The sequence below is a fragment of the Daldinia childiae genome, assembly GCF_008694065.1.
Source record: "Daldinia childiae strain JS-1345 chromosome Unknown Scaffold14, whole genome shotgun sequence".
Classification (NCBI taxonomy): Eukaryota; Fungi; Ascomycota; class Sordariomycetes; order Xylariales; family Hypoxylaceae; genus Daldinia; species Daldinia childiae.
In genome coordinates, this window is record NW_022984655.1 from 577,730 (window position 1) to 597,000 (window position 19,271).

Here is a 19,271-nt window from a genome sequence, read left to right on the forward strand (position 1 = left end):
CCATATTTTTGTTGCTGAGCCTCATCAATCAATCAATCAATCAATCAATCCAACCTAACCTTAAACAACTTCAGCACGTAATCCCTCATATAAAGACTAGCGTCCTCCGACGATCCAGACCTAAATAGCCCTTCGAATCATATTCCGAATTATCGCAGCTTAGAAAACGAAGACAAGAACATACAAGAATAGACAATGCGTTGAAACAGTCTTTCATCTTCGCCCCGGTGTGTCCTATCACTATCCAAAGTGGGCACCAGTTCCCAGAAAGTGCACAAGCAATGGTACTGTCGCTGAAAAATGCACTTCTTCTATCCCCGCGCAGTCCAACAATCTCCAATCTCCGAAATATTTATGTTGATATCCAACTAACGATTGGCTTCTTAGGGTTGTTGCTTCTCAAGGCCCGCCGGCCCCAATGCCCCTTATCCGGGTGGTAGTGCTGCATCACCCTCTGCGCGCGCCATCAATTCCCCGCCGTTGCACCCTTCCGCTACAGACGATAGCCCGCCAGTTTCGCGTGCCGACTCCCGCTCTCACCAACCAACACACTCGCCTCATCCACAGCAATCGCAATCGCATCACCATACCCACCATACGCGTAGCTGTCGACCGCCCCTGTCACAACATATAGACAAGCCCCTGCGGCGACACGAGTGGGTCGCGCGCGATCGGTCGTGGACACGTTCCCAGTTAGATACGGAGAGGGCCGACTTCTTCGATACGCGAGTCACCGGGCGCGCTGAGGTGTGGCAGGTCTTGAAGGCGGCGTTAGAGGTTTTATGGGAGGCGGATTTGGTTCGCGCGACTGGCGGCGAGCGGGAAGATGACGACGGGACGGATGGGATAGCTACGGCGCAGAGCATGCTAAAGGCAGCTGAAGTCACCCTACCCACAGGCGACTTATCGAATGGGGTGTACGATTCGTTAGGAAATTACTATGCGTTGCCGGAATGGATCGTGTGCGATCCCGTGAATGTGACTGAGGAAAACGGCGCGAAGAGAAACAATGGCGGTGCGAGGCGGAAAAGAGACGGCGAATTGACTGGCGAGGAAGATAGCGAGGAGGAGTTGGACGAAGACGAAGCTTTGCGACGGAGGGAGGAGAAGGGGAAAGGTATCGCTAATATCAAGAACATGGTGAAAGTTCGTGCTAGACTTAGCGAGAATTTACCAGATGTGGTCGTTAGTGTTAGTATTGATGAAAGCGTGAGAAGTTTTGCTAAGAGGATAGCCGAAGAATCCGGGGTAAGTCGTTCCTCTTTACTTCTCGTGAGTGTGACTTCTAACAATCTAGCGTAGCTGGCTTCCACAAAACGCGTCCGCGTAGCCTACATGGGCAAAATCCTTAAGGAGAATTCGTCGTTACAAAGCCAGGGCTGGAAGAAGGGCCATATAGTAAACGCTTTGGTGTTCAACCGGTAGCAATAGGTACCGGTGTTGTGCTGTCCTATACCTACCTCTCATACCATCGACACTCATCTACCTCCGTGGATCCGAATCCACAATGCCTAATTTGGATTCCAAATACCCATGTTGGAGCGTCAATCTTTGGATTGTCCTGACGTTTATGTTCCTTACCACTTTCCTACGTCGGATTCTGGATAATACCCCAATATTTTGTGCCTTACTGTGTTGGCATGCGGTGGACTATCGGAGTTAGGTGTATTTATAATGAATTCTTCGAACTGACGAAGGTAACAGGACTTCGTTTGGGAAAGTTAATTACCTACTGTCAAGACTCGAGATAGAGTCGAATATAATACTATGATATATAATGCATATTAATTGATGTCACCTCGGTGCAACATGTCTACTTGACGCAATTCTGTTAAGCTGGTCTTATCCTTGTGAATCCGAATATCATCAATGTCCATAGAGATCTAATGATAATGGGCATTCCGCGGTCTGCTAATGTAGTTGACTGAAATGTTCTAGTTTACATTTTAGCAAATACCTGTGCCTTACTGGTTTCTATTCTAGCTCTCTGGCATCTTCAATATTGCCTATCACGTTGGTTATAGTTATCAAGGTAGATAGGCGTCGAGTCACTTACCAAGATTATGTGCAACGTAAGAGTTGGATTGAAAGATAGGACTTTAAGGCAACAGTGTATTAGTTTCAAACGTATACCTCGCACGTCATCATATCTCGTAGGACTCGATATGGGCTAGATACGTTATTACCCGGGAACCGGGATTTATGATAGGAAAGATAGACACCGTTTCTATTTTTGACCTATTCTAGACCCCAAGAGCTGCGAGTAAGCGGGTCTTTACCAGGTTTTCGGAATGCGATTCTATGTAGTTAATATGGCTAAAGTCGTTGAGGTTGTGATCTAGAGCTCGAATCCCAGAAGATCGGAGGAATACCATATATAGGAACCAATCAATAAAGTCGCTTGTCCATTTGTATACGACTGGTGGTGCTATTATATCGTGATGACACTGGCGAGAATGCTAGAGTTTTGAGCTTCCGTAAATATATAAAGGTGAGTTTCCGGGACTGTAAGCCAACGTTCGTATATCTAAAGCTACTGCAAATTTGGTCGATGCCATATAGATATCTTGAAAGTCAACATTGCTTTACAAGGTGTATCTAAGATGCGTCTCGCCGGTCCATTTACTCTATTCTTCGCGGCCTGCTCTGCAGCTACGCCGCAAAAGCTTATGACGCTTCCCGACGCTTCAGAAGCCCCATTCTCACCACCAACTATACAGTCCGTCTCCTTCTCCGGAAACGGCTGCCCTCAAAATGGCGGAAAGAAGCAGGTTTCAGGCGGGTGGCAACACTTTGCGTTTACCCTCCCGGACTTCGCGGCTTCTTACGGCGGAAGCAAACCGAAGTCTGTCAATTGTCAAGCTCACATGAACCTGGGCGGAGGTGAACCCGGCTGGCAAGTTGCGCTGAAAGACGTGTGGACTAGGGGTCACATAGAGTTGGAACCAGAGGTGAAATTAACGCAATACATCACTACGTACTATAGCCAAGACGCGGCGAATACGGTAGGCGACATACTTCTCATGACTCGTCTGCTATTATGTCGAAACTAATGCAATTTTCTATGTTAAGATCTCTACAGCACAAACCGTGACGAGCCCTTCGAACTCGAGTCTCACTCGGGATATTACAATCCACGCGAGCATTCCAAAAGAAAGCGCTGTTTGGTCTCCGTGTACAAGATCGGACGGATATGTTGGTATTTTGAATGTGAACTTCCGTATCGCCTTCACTTCGCCGAATAGCGCGTCGTATGGGTATTTTGGCGGAGGAAAGAATTCAACTGTCAGCGAGAAATGGGCCTGGATATGGAGACGGTGTTAGCCGCAAAGACGAGATACTAAAGACGCCGATAAAGACGCCGAATACCATATGCAGTTTTGGTATCAGGTGAAATATTTCAAGTCCATTAAATCATAGAACTAAATACCTTACACTTCATATTGGCCGGTGCCTCTCTTGCGAAATAAGACGTGACTTAGGTGACATTGGTAGGATAACTGCGTACATAAGTACCTACCAATCTACATAGCCATGCAAATACATTGGAACCCTTCACGTAATAGATATGAGAATATAAGTGGTGCCATACGTAGCCTATACAGAACCTGTATAGTACTGAAGATATTAGCGAATCCAATATCTGGATTTACGGTAACGGTATCTAGCTTACTCGTACGAAGGTAGATTGTCCGGAATACTGACACTTGCTCAATAAAGAATCTGGGATATTGATCATCTACCTCTCAGATGGTTTTGGTTTCTTTCGTAAACGCATATATCCAAAAATTGTGGACTGTGAGAATAACAGAGAGACAGGCTCGTATGATCCATCGGCGGATTCTGCTCCAGTCAATTCTTGGAAGATCATTCCTGTAAAAACTTGCTCAAACCTACTCTCGCCCAGAGGTATCAACAAGCAAGATTTATATGGCGTATTAGTATAATACGTAAAGCGTACGAAAACGAAGCCTTGGTTTATAAACATTCAATTTAGGTACCTACCTAGCTATTTGCTCCCTTTTCTAAGTCTTTATGAGCTTATAGCAACCCCTTAAATCAAGGAAATATGAAGCATCGAGTTTCGTACACGAGCCTGCCTCGGACTATCTTTCTCACAGCCGAAATTGTACTTGTATTGATCACCATGTTATTAATGTGCCTTGCATACCTGGAAAAGTTCAGAAAAGCATCGTGGGAAGTCGGGGGTCAGAATGGTTGGAATTCTAGACCTCATCAACAACAGTGAGTCTCAATATACAAAAACATTATTTCAGACTGACCAGGTATTTAAGTAGACTAAGCGAATCCAATCTGGCGATTTCTGTGCTTGCTACAGTTACATGTATGGCCCGGCTTATGTTGGCCTATTTCAACACTACCGCCGCCTACTCCTGTCTGTTTGACATTCTAAATGATTTAATGTTGTCGGGATTTTGGATTTATAGTATTGCCGCACAATGTTCCAACGACCTTACAAACCCATACCATATCATAGTAATACCCTGGCATCTAGAAGAGAGTTGTGGTACCTTAAATTCGATGATAGTTGGAGATTGTCTACTTGCTAGGTCCTGTTTCCTCTTTTCGGTTTTCTCGCTGTAAGTTCGTTACTAATTCCCGACGAAGACTAGACTAAACTAAACGTTACAACACTCTAGGTCATTCTTCTTTTTGCGGTCTGTTGTTTCTATGCTTCGTCTGGCTTATTATTGGGGACATTTTGAAATGCCAGCTCGCGACGCAGAGACAAAACATGTGCCAGTCTAGAAAGACCCCCAAAGAAAAGTTGAAGTAGGAATAAATGATACGAGAATAAAACGGTACGATTCATAATGTTAGGATAATAGTAGAACATTTAATTATGTCGACGAAATACTAATAGGGGTATCACTGGAGGCTTTACGGTGTTTGTTAGAACTGCTGGCGTTCCTTGTCCATCAACTGTTACAACATCTTAGGACATTATGAATTTCCCTTCTAGTATCAGAAAATCAATAAAATTAGGACGGCCGTTACGTTGAACTCCCCAATAAGTATCCCTCTATAATAGCAGAGTAGATACTGCGCTTACCTACCGTCAAGCTCCGCCCAGTCGTGTCAAAACTCCTCACGAGCAAGTTATTGATATTGCAGCTGAGCATGTACCCTTGCCGCGTTTTACCACCAACCGGTATCGATCCGACGCATATCACAACGTGGGCGAAATTGTACCCGCACCTAGCATCCCTGTAAAAGTCCGTTGCAGATGTAGGGTGGCTGTTACGTTCACCCCTCCCTAGCTCCTATTAAGATCCTTACGTCGTGGTTCTAGAGTCCATATGTACTGAATGCGAGAATCTATGAGACATATACCTGTATTAAGTGTGAACTGATTGGCTATTTTGTACGGAACCAGCCCGTTATGCGACTAGGAATAACCTTGAACCTTTTCTGTATGTCTCGGCAGCAAGATGGAACTCGTGCGAGACAAGAAGACTGTATTATTACATAAACCGCAGTGGTCTGCAGGAACAATCATGTCTCTTCTTCCCCGGTACTCAATCCGAATTACGTATCTACTTTGAGATCGGATAGGAAATATGGATCACGGACATATGTCAGGAACGCCATGGCTAGATCAGCCAGTGATGCTTCACTCGTCTCGGGAGGATACATGCAAGCTTACACCAGCGCAATGTGAATATCGCGCTGGCTACTGGAGATATTGGTATGTTCCGTATACTTTCGTCTTGTATAATATTTCGATCGGCTAAATTTAGTTCTTAGGTACCACGCAGATCATGTATATGCTCTCGGGACGGTTTACTTCTTCGTAGCTGTCGTTGGCGTTTGCTTCATCGGATTTTACACCCAACGACTTGCTCCTGTGTCTCTTAGAGAAAGGACGTGGTGGCGGAAGTTAATAGCTAGCTTTCGATTTCTATCATATCGCCGCTACGATATTTCGGCAATACGATGGCATACTCCGGCTTTAGGGGTTGTCTTTCTGTTAATTTACGGCGCGGTTTTCTTCCTGTGTGAGTCCGACTTCGTTATGACGGCTATCACGAGCCTCTCGACTTGCTGACTGACACATATTTGAGTAGCAATGACGCTGGGTCCAAAGCCGTATTACTGGCCAAACACGCGAACGCTTAACTATGGCGGTTCGCCTCCAATCGCGACCAGAACCGGTTGGATGGCTCTGGCCTGTTTACCTTTCATGATGATCCTTCCGACTAAATCTAACTTCATCGCATCCTTGACGGGGGTTTCTCACGAGCGTCTTATCGTATTTCACAACTGGGTCGGATGGGCTATGTTCGTCCTGGCTCTTGTGCATACCTTTCCGTTCATCGTATTTCATATCTGGAAAGGAGACATGGTTACCATGTGGAATACCAGCGTTGTATACTGGACAGGAGTCGTCGCATTGATTGCACAAGCCTATCTACAAGTCTTCTCGCTCCGTTCTATTAGGTCAGTTGTTTGTTCTGAACGGTACCTAATGGTTAAGGCTTACGAAAAAATAGGGATCGATTTTACGAGTTCTTCAAATTAACGCATTATTTAGCAGCGGCAATATTTGTGGTATTCTTCTTTATTCACTGTGACTTTAGGTTGAGTTCCTGGTGAGCCCATCTAAGCTTCTTGGCTTGTTGCGGAGAGCTAATTAATTTCACTATATTAGGGATTATTTTATCGCGACCGGAGTCCTCTACACGCTCTCCTTCCTCTACCCTCAAATCAGAACCTACTTCGAATTCGGAGTATCTAATCGTGCTAGCTTCACTATGGTTTCGGACCTAGCTTTAAAAGTGACGATTCCCATCGATACAACGTGGCGACCGGGTCAGCATATGTTCCTTCGTTTCGTTCATATGGGAATGCACACCTTCACGGCTCACCCCTTTACTATATGTAGTTTACCGGCTGTAGGAGAGAGTTCCGGACGGTCAAAGCTCGTATTTTACGTACAACCTAGAGGTGGGCTCACAGGTCGTTTAGCTAAGGCTGCTTCGTTACGACCGGGTTTCAGCGTTCCGGTTCTACTAGACGGGCCATACGGAGGGGTTCAAGGAAGACCTCTATCCACGTATGACTACAACCTCGTCATCGCTTGCGGCGCCGGCGCTGGCCTCTCTCTACCCTTCGTACTGGAAAGCCTTCTTCGCTCGGCTTGGAATCAACGTGCTGGCAATAAGAAGACTTGCACAAAGATACAAGTTGTTATGGCCACGAGGGATACACAGCTAGCAAGGTGGTACGAGGAGGCAATAATACAACATCTAGAGGAGAACGGAATCGACATGATACCTGATGACATCGACATATCCATATACCAAACTAGGAGGCTCGAGTCTAAAAGCAACAGCACGGCTAAGGACCCCGAATTATCTAACGAGAAGCTTAACGAAAACTCCCCAGTGGTCAGACGACTACCTATTAATGTATTTTCCGGGCGTCCAGATATTAAGACCGTAATTAGAGATGCTACTAGCCAGTCGGGGCTTTCTATTGGCATCGTTGCTTGTGGTCCTCGGGAAGTCTTGAAAATTGTGCAAGACGAGGCAGCAGCAGCTCAGTTACGAATTATGAGCTCTAAGTCTAGCGCACGCGAAGTTTACTTGCATTCTGAAATATTCTCGTAAGTCTTTTATTATTTAAAATCATCCACTCGTACTAATCTATTGTTTATTTAGATGGTAGCCTTTGCTCGTTCGCAACTTTATAGAGGCCGTCTTGTTTATGCTACGAGTGCGAATCTGTTTCTTAAACTTCGATACCAAATGGCTATAAATATGATCCAGATAATATGTTCAAATAGAATAAGCTCAATAAGTAATAGCCAATCATGTAATACATAGCCTAGGCCATATATTCATTTCAATGTTATCCATAGGAGTCAAGATAAAACTAAACTTCAGTAATTAATGTATCACTTAGTTAACCTTGTCATAGATCAACCTGTCATAGGTCAACCTGTCATAGGTATATCACTGACAAGTGAGAAAGGGGGTGGATATAGTAATAACAACACCAACCAGCCTGCTAATCCATGCTCAAGTCCGGGCGGGATGAGAGAGTTTGAGCAGATTTTGATCCTATACTTTCCAGAAGCAGTTAGACAATAATCATAGCAGGAAATCTGACCCACGGTCTTGGATATTTTATAACTTTATGAGCCTCTAATAATAAAGGACGCGACTTTCGACACCATGTGATTATGTGATATATCAAAGACAAATCGTATGAGAACGGGCACGGAATCCAATGAATACCATCATTCGTCCGTATTACACCGGACCCCCCAAGCATAAACCATACCACCTCATATGCTTAGAGATGAATCTTATAGATACATCTTGATACCTGAGCAAGTATCTATTCGTTCAATTTGGAAATTCCCTAGTAGTTGAGGCATCAGTAGCGTCCGTATTTTCGAAGCCTCTAACATCTCCGGAATATCACCGATATCAATCGTTAATTTGTTGTATCAAAATAGATCTGTCTCATCCCATACCATAGACAAGACTACATTCCCATCCAAGTTCAAATAACTCGTTAACGTTCACGTCCTCTTTACGCTTGCATCTGATTTACTGACTAACCCTGAAGTCATATTCCTCGATACTTTTCTCGTTGGCGTTCAGGTATTGACGTTGCTCATATCACGTTCCCAGCAAGCAAGATGGACCACAACGATATGACAATGACGACTCCTGCGGCTACGACTGGTATGATGACGATGACGATGACGAGCGGGAGCTCGATGCCGTCGTCTACCAGTGGGATGGATATGGGAATGGACATGAGTGGCTCGTCTATATTGATGTCCTCGGCAGAGATGGCGATGGTATTCTTTCAAAGCGTTACAACTCCTCTTTACTCGAGCGCGTGGACACCTCAGGGACAGGGCTCTTACGCCGGCACTTGTGTATTTCTAATTGTGCTCGGTCTGCTGCACCGCATTCTAATCGCGCTGAGATCTATCATCTTCGACTCAAATCCGGTACTCCATCGTCATGGCAAAACTATTTCATCATCCGATTCGGACAGTTACCCAGGCAGTAGAAGCGATTTGGAGTTAATGGGTGGTCAATTAAGGACCCAATGGAATAGCCACCCTTTCAAGGTTGCTACTGAGACGTTTCGCGCTTTACTCGAGGTCGTAATTGGAGGTATTGGATACTTGCTGTAAGTCATCCTTTACTTTATACGCTTCATTTCTGATCTTTATGTCTAATCACCTTATAGCATGTTAGCAGTGATGACTATGAACGTGGGATATTTTCTGTCTGTCCTTGGAGGCATCTTCCTTGGCACCTTCGTCGCTGGCCGGTTTGGTACTGGCGACAGCCATCATTGATCTATTAAATACGCAAAAGCCATAGGGTCTTCATACTATTGCTTAGTTTCCGATATAAGAATTATTGGAAATTTGGGAAAGCTCTTGTTGGGAGAAGATGAAATATCGAAGGGGGAGTTTCATATGGATTTCAATTGAGCATACTTTGCCTTCAACGGTAACTATTCAAAACCTACACGTTTATAACTGTGCTAGTCCTGAGCGGTTCATGTGGCACTACTTGGTCAACTCGTCAAGTATTCCTCAAACCAAGCAACCATACGACTCCTTTCCTTTGATCACTATCGCGTCAACGGAGGTAAAAGCGCCCACTAGAACCGATCTCCCCAAGACTGCCTTGTAACAGTAGAAAGCAACGACTTAGGGTTTAGGAATAGAGGGAAGAAGATAGCTAGCAGCATAGAAAGGGGTTTACTTGAACTAACCTCTCGTAGCCAGTCATAGGGACTATATCGAATTCAACCGTTTGCATACCCGCGTAGCTGCATCTCGTCAAAGCTATAAGGTTACTTCAGGAGCGCCTAGCAAGCTGCGAATATAAGTTTTCGACGTCCTACCCGGCCGTATTGGTGGTTGCAGGCTTGAAAATGGTATCGACTGCTATAGAAGACTTCGAAGCAGCATCAAGACATATTGAGGGTCTACACCAGATAGTTACGTTACGAGAGGGAATTTCTGCATATTTTGAGATAGACAAAATCCTCCGGTGAGTCGGACCTCGGTGCTCAACGTCACAAGCAACGAGCACGGATATCATATAGAGCTGATCATAGCGTAGCCCTTGCTAGAGAACATCGTCCTCTTTTTCCAAGGTCATCCCGTGGGACTCCTATATCCTCATGCAGAAAGACACTTGTCTCCGGGGATGCAAACCCAGATGTTATTCCCCTTGTGGATATTCAATTTTCTCTGTGGCATAGATATGCTACTGCGCTCCGTGTGGGATGATGTTTCTGAAGTTACAAGCTGACTATGGATGGCGAGTTGCAGCAGGAAACAATGACATCAACACATTACCGTTTGGTAAACCTTTGCTTCCATGCGGATAATGCAAACGAAGTTATACACTCGCCCTATTAGCGCTTTCCAGTTCTGTCTTCAATGGAGAGGCATCAAAGCTAGCTACAAATATTTTGCTGAGCGTTTTAAATAGTCCTTGTTCCAGTCAACTAAAACTATACCCGCTCATCTTCTCGTCTGGATATACATTATATACGCCGCTCCGAGCTTGGATCGATATGATTAGGTGTTCCATAGCACAAGCATTATGTCGTTGAATGAGACCAGGGCAACGCCAAAGTCTATCGTATGGCTATATGGTATACATGCTTCCTTGGCGGAATATTGAGACCTTACCTATCTAAGAGGTATATTCAGGGGAACTCCAATAGGCTATACCCCTTGAGTTGATATCTTCCAAGTCTTGGATATCTTGATAAGCTGCCATATAGTCGACTTCTCGTGGAGATGATTCGGCGTTAAAGTCAACGGTATCTAGTAGTCAACCTACAATGCCTATATTGATATAGTACGGCTTCGTGTCAAAGCATTCCTCGTGTTGATAGCATCTCGTATATCAATTTCTATACGCAGCGCGCCCTGGTTCTTTACAACGTCGCAGTCAAACACCCCAGCACCGAATACGAGGTTTTCTCCACTCGGAGATGAATCCTCATTTGGGAAAGACTAAAGAATCAAAATAGGCTAGAAGATCAATCGCATATAAGAACGACGTACGGCGCAGATGCTCGATAGGAAATCTTTTCGGCAGTTGGTTTGCGGAGGACCAGGAGCACTGTTCAGTTTATCACGATGAGGGTTACCGAGTTTCTCCTAGCTGTAGCTAGTCTAACTGCGACGACGACTGCTCACATTTCAATGCCCATATACGGCAGGCAGGCTTCGGTTTTGGATGTTACCCTGAGTCCTTCGCCGACGGGCGAGGCTGCTGAATTAATCGCCACCATTAAAAACGTCGGTTCTGAGGACCTCAATCTGCTACGAGTTGGTACTCTTCTCGACGAAGTATTGCCGGTTCAGAAAGTCTCCGTCGTAGATGAGTCAGGTACTTCAGCCAATAAATATAGGGCGACGAAAATATAAGCGATGCTAATGGTGATAATTCATAGGCGCGGAAGCTCCTTTCAGGGGAATCCACGCGAGCATCCGTCACGATGCTCTTACGGCCAAGAACTTCCGCCTACTAAAGGCGTCGGAGTCTTTCGACACGGTTATCAAAGCTGCTACTGTACACAAGTTTGAAAAATCCGGAACATATACGTTCAGGGCCACTGGATTGATCCCGGTAGCAGCGGCTGGATCTACTGAGCTGTCCGGCCCGGCGATATTGATTTATTCTAACAGTATAAGTCTTCACGTCGATGCTCAAAGTGCCGCGGCCGTCCCTAAACTTCTGAGTTTGAATCCTCTCGAAGGACGCACGAACATAGCAGATGGCTGCAACGCCACGCAGCTAGCAGCAAGCACCGCAGCCCTCGCCAACTGCAAAACCCTAGCTCTAGCAGCCGCAGCTGATGCCGCAGACCAGTCATCCTCTCGATTCGTCGAGTATTTCAAGACCAACTCATCGACGACGCGGCAGACTGTCGTCGATAGGTTAACGGCGGCAGCGAAAGAGTGTTCGACGACTGATTCGGGACCGTCGCGATATTTCTGTTACGACTACTACAACATATGCGAGACGGAGGGACCGTTGAACGCATATACCAAGTGGGATTTTGATTTCGTCGTCATGTGCCCGCTATTCTACGATACGCTTCCTGCGCTGCCCCAAGGCTGCCATCGCCAATGCCAGGCTACGACCACGATACACGAGATAACTCATTGCGAAGACGTATATAGCCCGCATACGAACGACTTTGTATACGGGTATAACGAGAGCGTTGCTTTATCGCCTGAACAGGCGTTGCTTAACGCAGACAGTTACTCACTTTATGCTAATGGTAAGATATTAAGCTTGTCAAGGTGCGAGCGATGCTAACATATTCTAGCTGTATATTTGAAGTGTTAAATCAATGGTTATTTAGTCATTTATAACTTTCGTCTAGTAAATTTATAAGTGGCATTAAATTTAATCTGAGCGATATTCCGCAACAACTTAACAGTTCCGATGACAGTGGTGATTTCTAGATTAGCTCGACGATTTCCTCACTCTTAGCATTTAAGATTAAGCATAGGTAAGGCCAAGAGAGTTGTAGTCATATCGAATACAATTCCTATGACTGACGGTGATGGCTGAACTGAGGGGAAGATGTGCTCCATGTCGTCAATTCAACCAATAGTCAGACATGTCCTAATCATATTGTTAGAGGTTACGATAATTTCTGGAGTGTTGTACCATCATATCGTCAAGATCTCTTGTAACTGATACATTTGAAAAGGTATGGTTCAACGCCGGTACCTAAATAATCGTAGATCAACCCAGACGCATCTTCTCACGTAGAACATATCATCTTTCAACAAGATTTCATGGGCAACATATAATACATATAAAGCACCTCGATCTATAATCTAAGGCGCCCTACTCGGCTTCTTGAGCCTCTTCGTCGGAAGAACCCTCGTCGTGGGTCTCGCTGTCGGAATTATCTACTGTCGTATCCATACTCCTTCTAGTTAAATTCGGAAACATTAACTGCCGTAGCTCGTCCTCATCTAATACATCTTCCGGTGGAGCGTCGCTCAGATCGCTCTCATCGTCGGCGGAATCGTGAACGCTTCCGGGCGCCGAGCTCGAATCATCCTCGCCCTCGCCCTCTTCATCCTTCATCTCCACATCCTCATCTAATGCGCCATCTTCACTTCTCGAGTCGTCGTCGGCTACGTCGTCTTGCTTCCCTTCCTCTGCCGCAGGCGTCTTACTGCTTGAGACGGAGCCTCGTGATTTGGTACCTGTGGGTTTTGGACCCTCTTGGGCACGCACGACTGCTTGTTCTGCCTTGCGTAGAATATCAGCTCTCCTTATTCCCACTTTGCGCGGTCTTTGTGGCCCTTCCGTATTCGCCGATGTTAAATCACCGGCCGCGCCCTCTCCGCCTGAGTTCTCGTGCGATTGTGGGTTTAAGAGACTGCTTAGCGAATTCGTCGGCTTGGGTTCTGCTACTTTATCAGGCTGCCGAGATTCTTCTCGTAGACGTGCCTGTTCCCGCTCCGCAATTAAAGCAGATACGGAAGGGCCTGGTAAAGTCTTCCCAATCTCGAAATACAACGCTGTATAGCAATCGTTAACTAGGTCGTCGATGGCGCCGGCTTTCATTAAGCCTGCATTGAGCTTTTTCAATTCTATCGTCTCTTGCAAAGCGCTGAGCGCGGGGTGGGAGGAAGACGGATCCGATGACCATTCGCTAATCCTGGAGGTAATAATATCGAACTCGTCGGGGCTGATTGGTTTAAAATCATCTTCGAGGACCGGGGAGATCTGATATGTCTGCCGGATAAGTCGAAGATACGCAATGCAGCAAGTTTGCCAGAGATCGTTGAAATGATAAAAGTCTGCCCCCTTCTTGCGTAAACGGCGAAGCAAAGCCTCGAAGTTCGTCCTGTCCTTTAGAACCACCAAGAGCTTAACGGCAAACCGAACGTATTGCTCCGTGTAAACGTGATGTCGACCTGGTCGCTCCGCATCGCACTTCCAGACGTTCATCACCATGGTCTTGGTTAGCATCGATTCTCTTAGCACGCCAAAGGCAGCCATCGCCTGAACGTAGCCCTGCTCTTCGGAGTTCTCGTCGAACAAAATTCGGGCATGGCGCATGATAATGCGATGTTGCCAGTTTGATCTGTCTTTCTCTCGCAGGTGGGTTAGTGTCTTTATCACATACGGCTCCCAGTCTTCCGGCTCCGCGATCTCAACATGCTCCCCATCCTGAAGGGCGTACGGTTGACGTTGGAGTATGTCGGCTGCTTCTTGAGGCGTTATATCTCCTCGCATCACCAGCTTGTGCATGATCGACACGATCTTGTAATGGGGCTCTAGAACCGGATCTTGGCCGTGGCGTGGCTTTGGTAGTGCAGACACGACCTCGATGGCCTTTTCGAGGGCGTCTATGACGGCTTGCATAGTAGGCCGATCTCGTCTATCTCTATGGTCGAGTGACGTTGGGGGTTTCTGATACATCTTCCAGATACACTTGGCCACCATGTACGGATTCCTACAAAAAAATTATTAGCCCAACATCTATCTAGCGGTTAGGATATACTTACTGCCACTGTTTTGGTCTGACCTCCATGGCTTTGGCGAATAATCTAGCAGCGTACTTCCATACTTTGTAGTCTTCCATTTGAGAATGAAGATCCTTGGACTCCACACCGGATTCGAGGATAACGAATCTCTTGTGCTCGGAGTGGTGGAAGGGTTCCATCGCAAACGGTTCTCGGCTGGAGGCGTACATGCGCATGCCGAATTTATGATATAGGTCGTGTATGTCGTCGGAACGTTCCCTGAGCGCGTCGGGTGGCGTGTTCCGAGACTGCGATAGCGCTAGAGTATAGCAGTGGATCGCGCTGCGCTGGTACTTTACCAGTTCCGCCCTCTCTTTGTTCATCTTATCTGCCGTCCACAGCACGGACTCGTCGAGCTCGTAGTCAAAACACTCTGCAAGTCTGAACCAAGCATCCCATTGATCGGGGGTGAACTGTAGCTGCTGGCGTAGAAATGTGGCGCCGATGCGAAGGTCGTCAGTAGCGCCTGGCGTCTGCCTCCTATTAAGATCTACGCCTTTGAACTTGGTGAAGGCGATCATGCCCAAGAGGAAGAACCATCCGTGCTTGGCTAAAGCGCTATCCGGCGTGTTGACGGTGACTGCGTCGATGGAAATATTACCCTTGAGCGCCTCGTACAAGCGAAGGGGCGGGATAGGCCTTTGTAAAGTTTGGTTAAAGATCCTGAGATTTTGTATGAATTGCTGGTTCGACTTGGTTTGCCCTATAGCTTGCTGCATGTGTTCTATCGTCGTTTTGAGATCCGATTTCAGCAAATCTTTCATCGGCATGCGGTTAGCTAAGACGGATACCCTCTCGACTAGAGCCGTCGTGTTTCGCCGTTCGAGCTTCTCGGCGGGACATCCGTGGTCTTGCACTTCGCTAAGACCTACTCCGAGTTTCAAGCCGTAGAGATCGTAAAGAACTTGTCCGAGATAATCCTCCCAGTTGTCTATGAGATTCTGCTTCAAAAGTTCCACGCGCATCATCTTAAGGAATATCTTGTTGGACGCTTTGCAGAATTTTCTAAGGCCGAAGACCTGATGGATAGCTGCTAGATAGTCTGCGAGATCGTTATCGGGAGTAGTAAAGCCTGCCCTGTTCTGCGCGATACCAGCCTTCAGCATCGTATATAGAAGAGACCAGTTCCTAACCTGCATCTCGCGGAGCTTAGTCAAGAAAGACTGGAAAGTGGCGCCGCTTGAGAGGTGCTGTTTCATGCCGACGCGCACTTCGTCTTCGTACATACAAGATACGTGTAGCAAGCAAGAAAGCTTCGTCAAAGCGGACATACTGGACCTTAGGTGCTCCTCGTCTACGATATCAAACGCTTTAACATCGTTGAGCGCCATCGAAAGCGCCTGGATGAGCAATTCGTCTAGAAACTTGAGCATCTTCAAGAAGAGAGGGCGACGCGCATCGACAGGCATGGTCAGATAAGAATCCTGCTCGAAATCGGCGACGACCATCTCGATACTTTTGAGAAGGCACGAAAATTGTTTCGTCGTGTAGTCGATAGCGTTATAAGCTTCCCCGAGGCGCGTCCATAAGAATAGTCTTAATTCAGTACTCGCCCCTAACAAAAATTTCCAGAGATCGCGCAGACCCTGATCCGCAGCCTCCGAGATAGGTAGACTTTTGCCGGTAGCTGCCGGCGCCTCGGGATCTTCGTCGACCACCATAGCTTCGGGATCGCTCGTTGCTATATGGACGGAAGAGGGATTCAATACTGGCTCCAAGCTCTCGATGATAGATACGGGATCGCTAAGGTCGTTCTGGAATAGCCCAAGGAAGAAATCCATGGTCGTCAGTTTAGATATCTCCCTGTCGGCTGCGCGGGCGGAAACTTCCGGCATGATAGCGTTATTTGGTAGTCGGATATCAAAAGGCTCATCTTCCTCGCTGATCCTATCGCGGAGGCTCTTCCAGCACTGAAGAACATGGTCTCTCGATACGCCTTCCGTCAGAGTAACAGCAAAAACGGCGGACCATAAGAATCGGATGGACAACAGACGGTCCGCACTTTCGGGGCGATCCCGACTCATCTGCGAAGCAAAAGTGAACCAACGACCTAGTCTTCCTTTGGTCTCCACGCGAATTGCGTATTCTACGGCGCTATTGGGGTTGGTGATCCGTTCATACACATCTAGGTGTAGCTCGAACAACATTTGGACTATCTCGTCAATCGTAGCCAACGTCACGGCCGGATCTTCGGACGCGTCGTGATATCTCAGTTCGTACTGCACGCGTCTCCAGATATCTTCGTCGAGATGGCTAATCACTTGAACAACCGCAGTCTTCATAGAATCCGGCCACTTGCTCGTAAGGTAAGTCGCGCAGATATGCTTGACCCATTCGAAAGCAACGTCTTGGATTCCTATCCAGTTGTCGTTGATACTTTGGACGAAGGCCTTTAAGCCCCTAGTCTCGTGGAACACAGGCGTCTCGCGTTTGTTCTGAGATCCAGGCTTCGAGTGCTCTAGGAAAGACGAGAAACCGACCGTAGACGCCTCCTTTTTATTGAAAACCACCCTGGTACTCTCCTCGTCAAATTTCACAAGCGAATCGCGCAGATCGACCATGGCCGACCGTTCAAGCTTAGCAGTTCGTGTAGAAGACGCGCACGAGTCAAGAATCTCAGCCAGTCGATCGAGGGTATCGCGGTCGGTGACTCCCAGGTTCTCTATCATATTACGTGTCATCTGAAAGAGATTCTGGTCGGCTGCCTGGAACGGCTGCAACTGGGTAGCATACTGAGTATTTGTGTCCATAACCTCTCCGGCAGTTTCCCGGCGTCGAATACGCTTGCTCCTCTTCTGATCCAAGACTTCTTCGTCAACTCCGTCGGGGAGCCCTGCCGTAGACTGCGAACGTTTCCGCGAAGGGAGGGAGGTGCTACGTTCGGCCCGCGCGTCTTCGGCAGCAATACTGTTGTCAACAACGCCTTCCTTTGGAGAATCGCTCTGGTCATCCTTGGATTGCACTAGAGATCTGTTTTCCGAAGCCAGCTGGGCCCTTCCATTATCCTCGGACAGCATCGGTTTTGGCCTATTGCTGACTATCTCAACGTCGTGTTCAGCATTTGGTATCTCTGGAAGTTTCAGGGTTACGGCCTTTCCAGATATGCCATCGGCTGCGACTAACTGCACGAGCGACATGCCCAAATCTGTCCACGAGGCCACGGGGACGTCAATAATAAGGCGCTGGGTCTGCTGGTCCGCCGAGGCTGCGAGGATAGGAGATGGCGCGAGCGAATCGCAAGGATTCGGAAGGAACGGAAAAGGGTCGAGATGTTTCTTGAGACGATCCGGTATCGATCTCTTTAGGAACGGAGCCATGATCGGGTGCGATAGTGCCAGATCGTCGGATAAGACGTTAAGTTGCTTCCTCAATTGCTCACCAGCGAATCCCTCGGCTAGAGAGGGCGGCTCAACTTCCTCCACTGCTGGATCATCATCGAGTTCGATAGCAGCCTCGAGGCAATACCGACTAATTCTAGCACTATTCAAAAATGCAGCGACACGCGCGGCCCTTCTCCATAGTTCGGCATCCGACGGATCAAAATCTAGAGCTGTGCTAAATTCATAAAGCGCCTTCTGAGCGGCAGCGAGTACTTTTTTGTTTTGTAGCACGGATCTCGAATCTCCTCCTGCTTTGACTAGATGTCTAATATTGTCAAGGGCAAACTGACCATGATTCTTATAAGCGAGATAGAGGGTCTGAGGCAAACTACTACCACTCCCATCTATATCTCCTTGGGCAACATCGAGAGGTTGAGGGAAATGGACGTCGACGCCTAGGGTTCGGGGATCCGATTGTCGTTCGGCGCGCTCGAAGTCGGTGGTACTCTCGGGGTATCGAAATATATCTGACTCGAATAGCGACTCGTAGGCCGACGACGCTTCTTCGTAATGTTTAGGGCCCTGAGCGTGAAGTTTAAGGGCAGTCTGAAAGCGCTTTAAGGCTTCGTCGATCTGAATTTCGCGGGTATCGTCAATCTCCTCGTCGATATTCTCCTCTGGTTCGACGTTGATGGCGGAGAATGCCATCTTACGAACTTGCGCCTACCGCGCTGACGGAATTAGAAATAACAGTATAGCATACGGAATTTAGTCGTTTAGTATTTACTATATATTTCTACTTTTTCTCAATTGTGGAAGTTGATACGAATAGAGTTTAGAATATAATTGTTGATCTTTGTTCGTTATCGCTATCAAAGGAAGAATAAAATTAGAGGTAGATACCGAAGAAAGAGATGATGCACAAATCGCGTGGAAATGTACAGGAGACGCGAATCGTGCGCCCATTAACCAAATCGCAAGGCCAGGGGAGCTGCAGACAGCTAAGTCCGCTAGTACAGGTACAGCTACAGACCTAGGAGGTACCTTAGACCTAGGTAGGTACCTCCTCTAAGGCACATATGACATTGGAAGTCGCAGGTACCCCACTGTGGGAAGCCCAGCATAGCGGTACCCTTACGTGGAAGTTACCCCCCTAATTACCCCGCTATACCAAATTCATAGTCCAAGATTCCAGGAAGACGAAAGAAAAGACACCTTGACATACCTTCTTGATGGCTCGTGCGCGCCAAACCTCAAAAAAAGTTAGGAAATCCAGTTTGCCAAAAAAAAAAACAAGCTCCCCCATTCGGACCCTATCAACACTCTTCCTATTACAGACCATATCATACCTATCCGTATAC

The 19,271-nt window shown here is 47.0% G+C and overlaps 6 protein-coding genes across 6 annotated transcripts; 5 read left to right on the forward strand and 1 right to left on the reverse strand.

The window, feature by feature from the left end:
* Positions 1 to 281: 281 nt before the first annotated feature.
* On the forward strand, positions 282 to 1,425 carry GL218_08908 (uncharacterized protein; the record flags this gene model as incomplete). Its single annotated transcript, XM_033585723.1, has 3 exons — positions 282 to 284; positions 388 to 1,248; positions 1,303 to 1,425. 3 exons carry the CDS (start codon positions 282 to 284, stop codon positions 1,423 to 1,425), a joined length of 987 nt encoding a protein of 328 aa, XP_033440249.1.
* A 1,178-nt stretch (positions 1,426 to 2,603) lies between these two features.
* GL218_08909 (uncharacterized protein) lies at positions 2,604 to 3,324 on the forward strand (the record flags this gene model as incomplete). Its single annotated transcript, XM_033585724.1, has 2 exons — positions 2,604 to 3,005; positions 3,073 to 3,324. The coding sequence occupies 2 exons, from the start codon at positions 2,604 to 2,606 to the stop codon at positions 3,322 to 3,324; spliced, it is 654 nt and encodes a 217-aa protein (XP_033440248.1).
* A 2,258-nt stretch (positions 3,325 to 5,582) lies between these two features.
* GL218_08910 (Ferric/cupric reductase transmembrane component 7) lies at positions 5,583 to 9,057 on the forward strand (the record flags this gene model as incomplete). The annotated part of the gene is made up of 6 exons (XM_033585725.1): positions 5,583 to 5,710; positions 5,770 to 6,020; positions 6,090 to 6,462; positions 6,516 to 6,614; positions 6,674 to 7,630; positions 8,667 to 9,057. The coding sequence occupies 6 exons, from the start codon at positions 5,583 to 5,585 to the stop codon at positions 9,055 to 9,057; spliced, it is 2,199 nt and encodes a 732-aa protein (XP_033440179.1).
* GL218_08911 (putative low affinity copper transporter protein) lies at positions 8,675 to 9,352 on the forward strand (the record flags this gene model as incomplete). The annotated part of the gene is made up of 2 exons (XM_033585726.1): positions 8,675 to 9,180; positions 9,241 to 9,352. The coding sequence occupies 2 exons, from the start codon at positions 8,675 to 8,677 to the stop codon at positions 9,350 to 9,352; spliced, it is 618 nt and encodes a 205-aa protein (XP_033440322.1).
* A 1,878-nt stretch (positions 9,353 to 11,230) lies between these two features.
* On the forward strand, positions 11,231 to 12,383 carry GL218_08912 (uncharacterized protein; the record flags this gene model as incomplete). The annotated part of the gene is made up of 3 exons (XM_033585727.1): positions 11,231 to 11,417; positions 11,482 to 12,315; positions 12,364 to 12,383. 3 exons carry the CDS (start codon positions 11,231 to 11,233, stop codon positions 12,381 to 12,383), a joined length of 1,041 nt encoding a protein of 346 aa, XP_033440177.1.
* A 510-nt stretch (positions 12,384 to 12,893) lies between these two features.
* On the reverse strand, positions 12,894 to 18,618 carry GL218_08913 (Histone transcription regulator 3 like protein; the record flags this gene model as incomplete). Its single annotated transcript, XM_033585728.1, has 2 exons — positions 12,894 to 14,520; positions 14,573 to 18,618. The coding sequence occupies 2 exons, from the start codon at positions 18,616 to 18,618 to the stop codon at positions 12,894 to 12,896; spliced, it is 5,673 nt and encodes a 1,890-aa protein (XP_033440178.1).
* Positions 18,619 to 19,271: the final 653 nt, after the last annotated feature.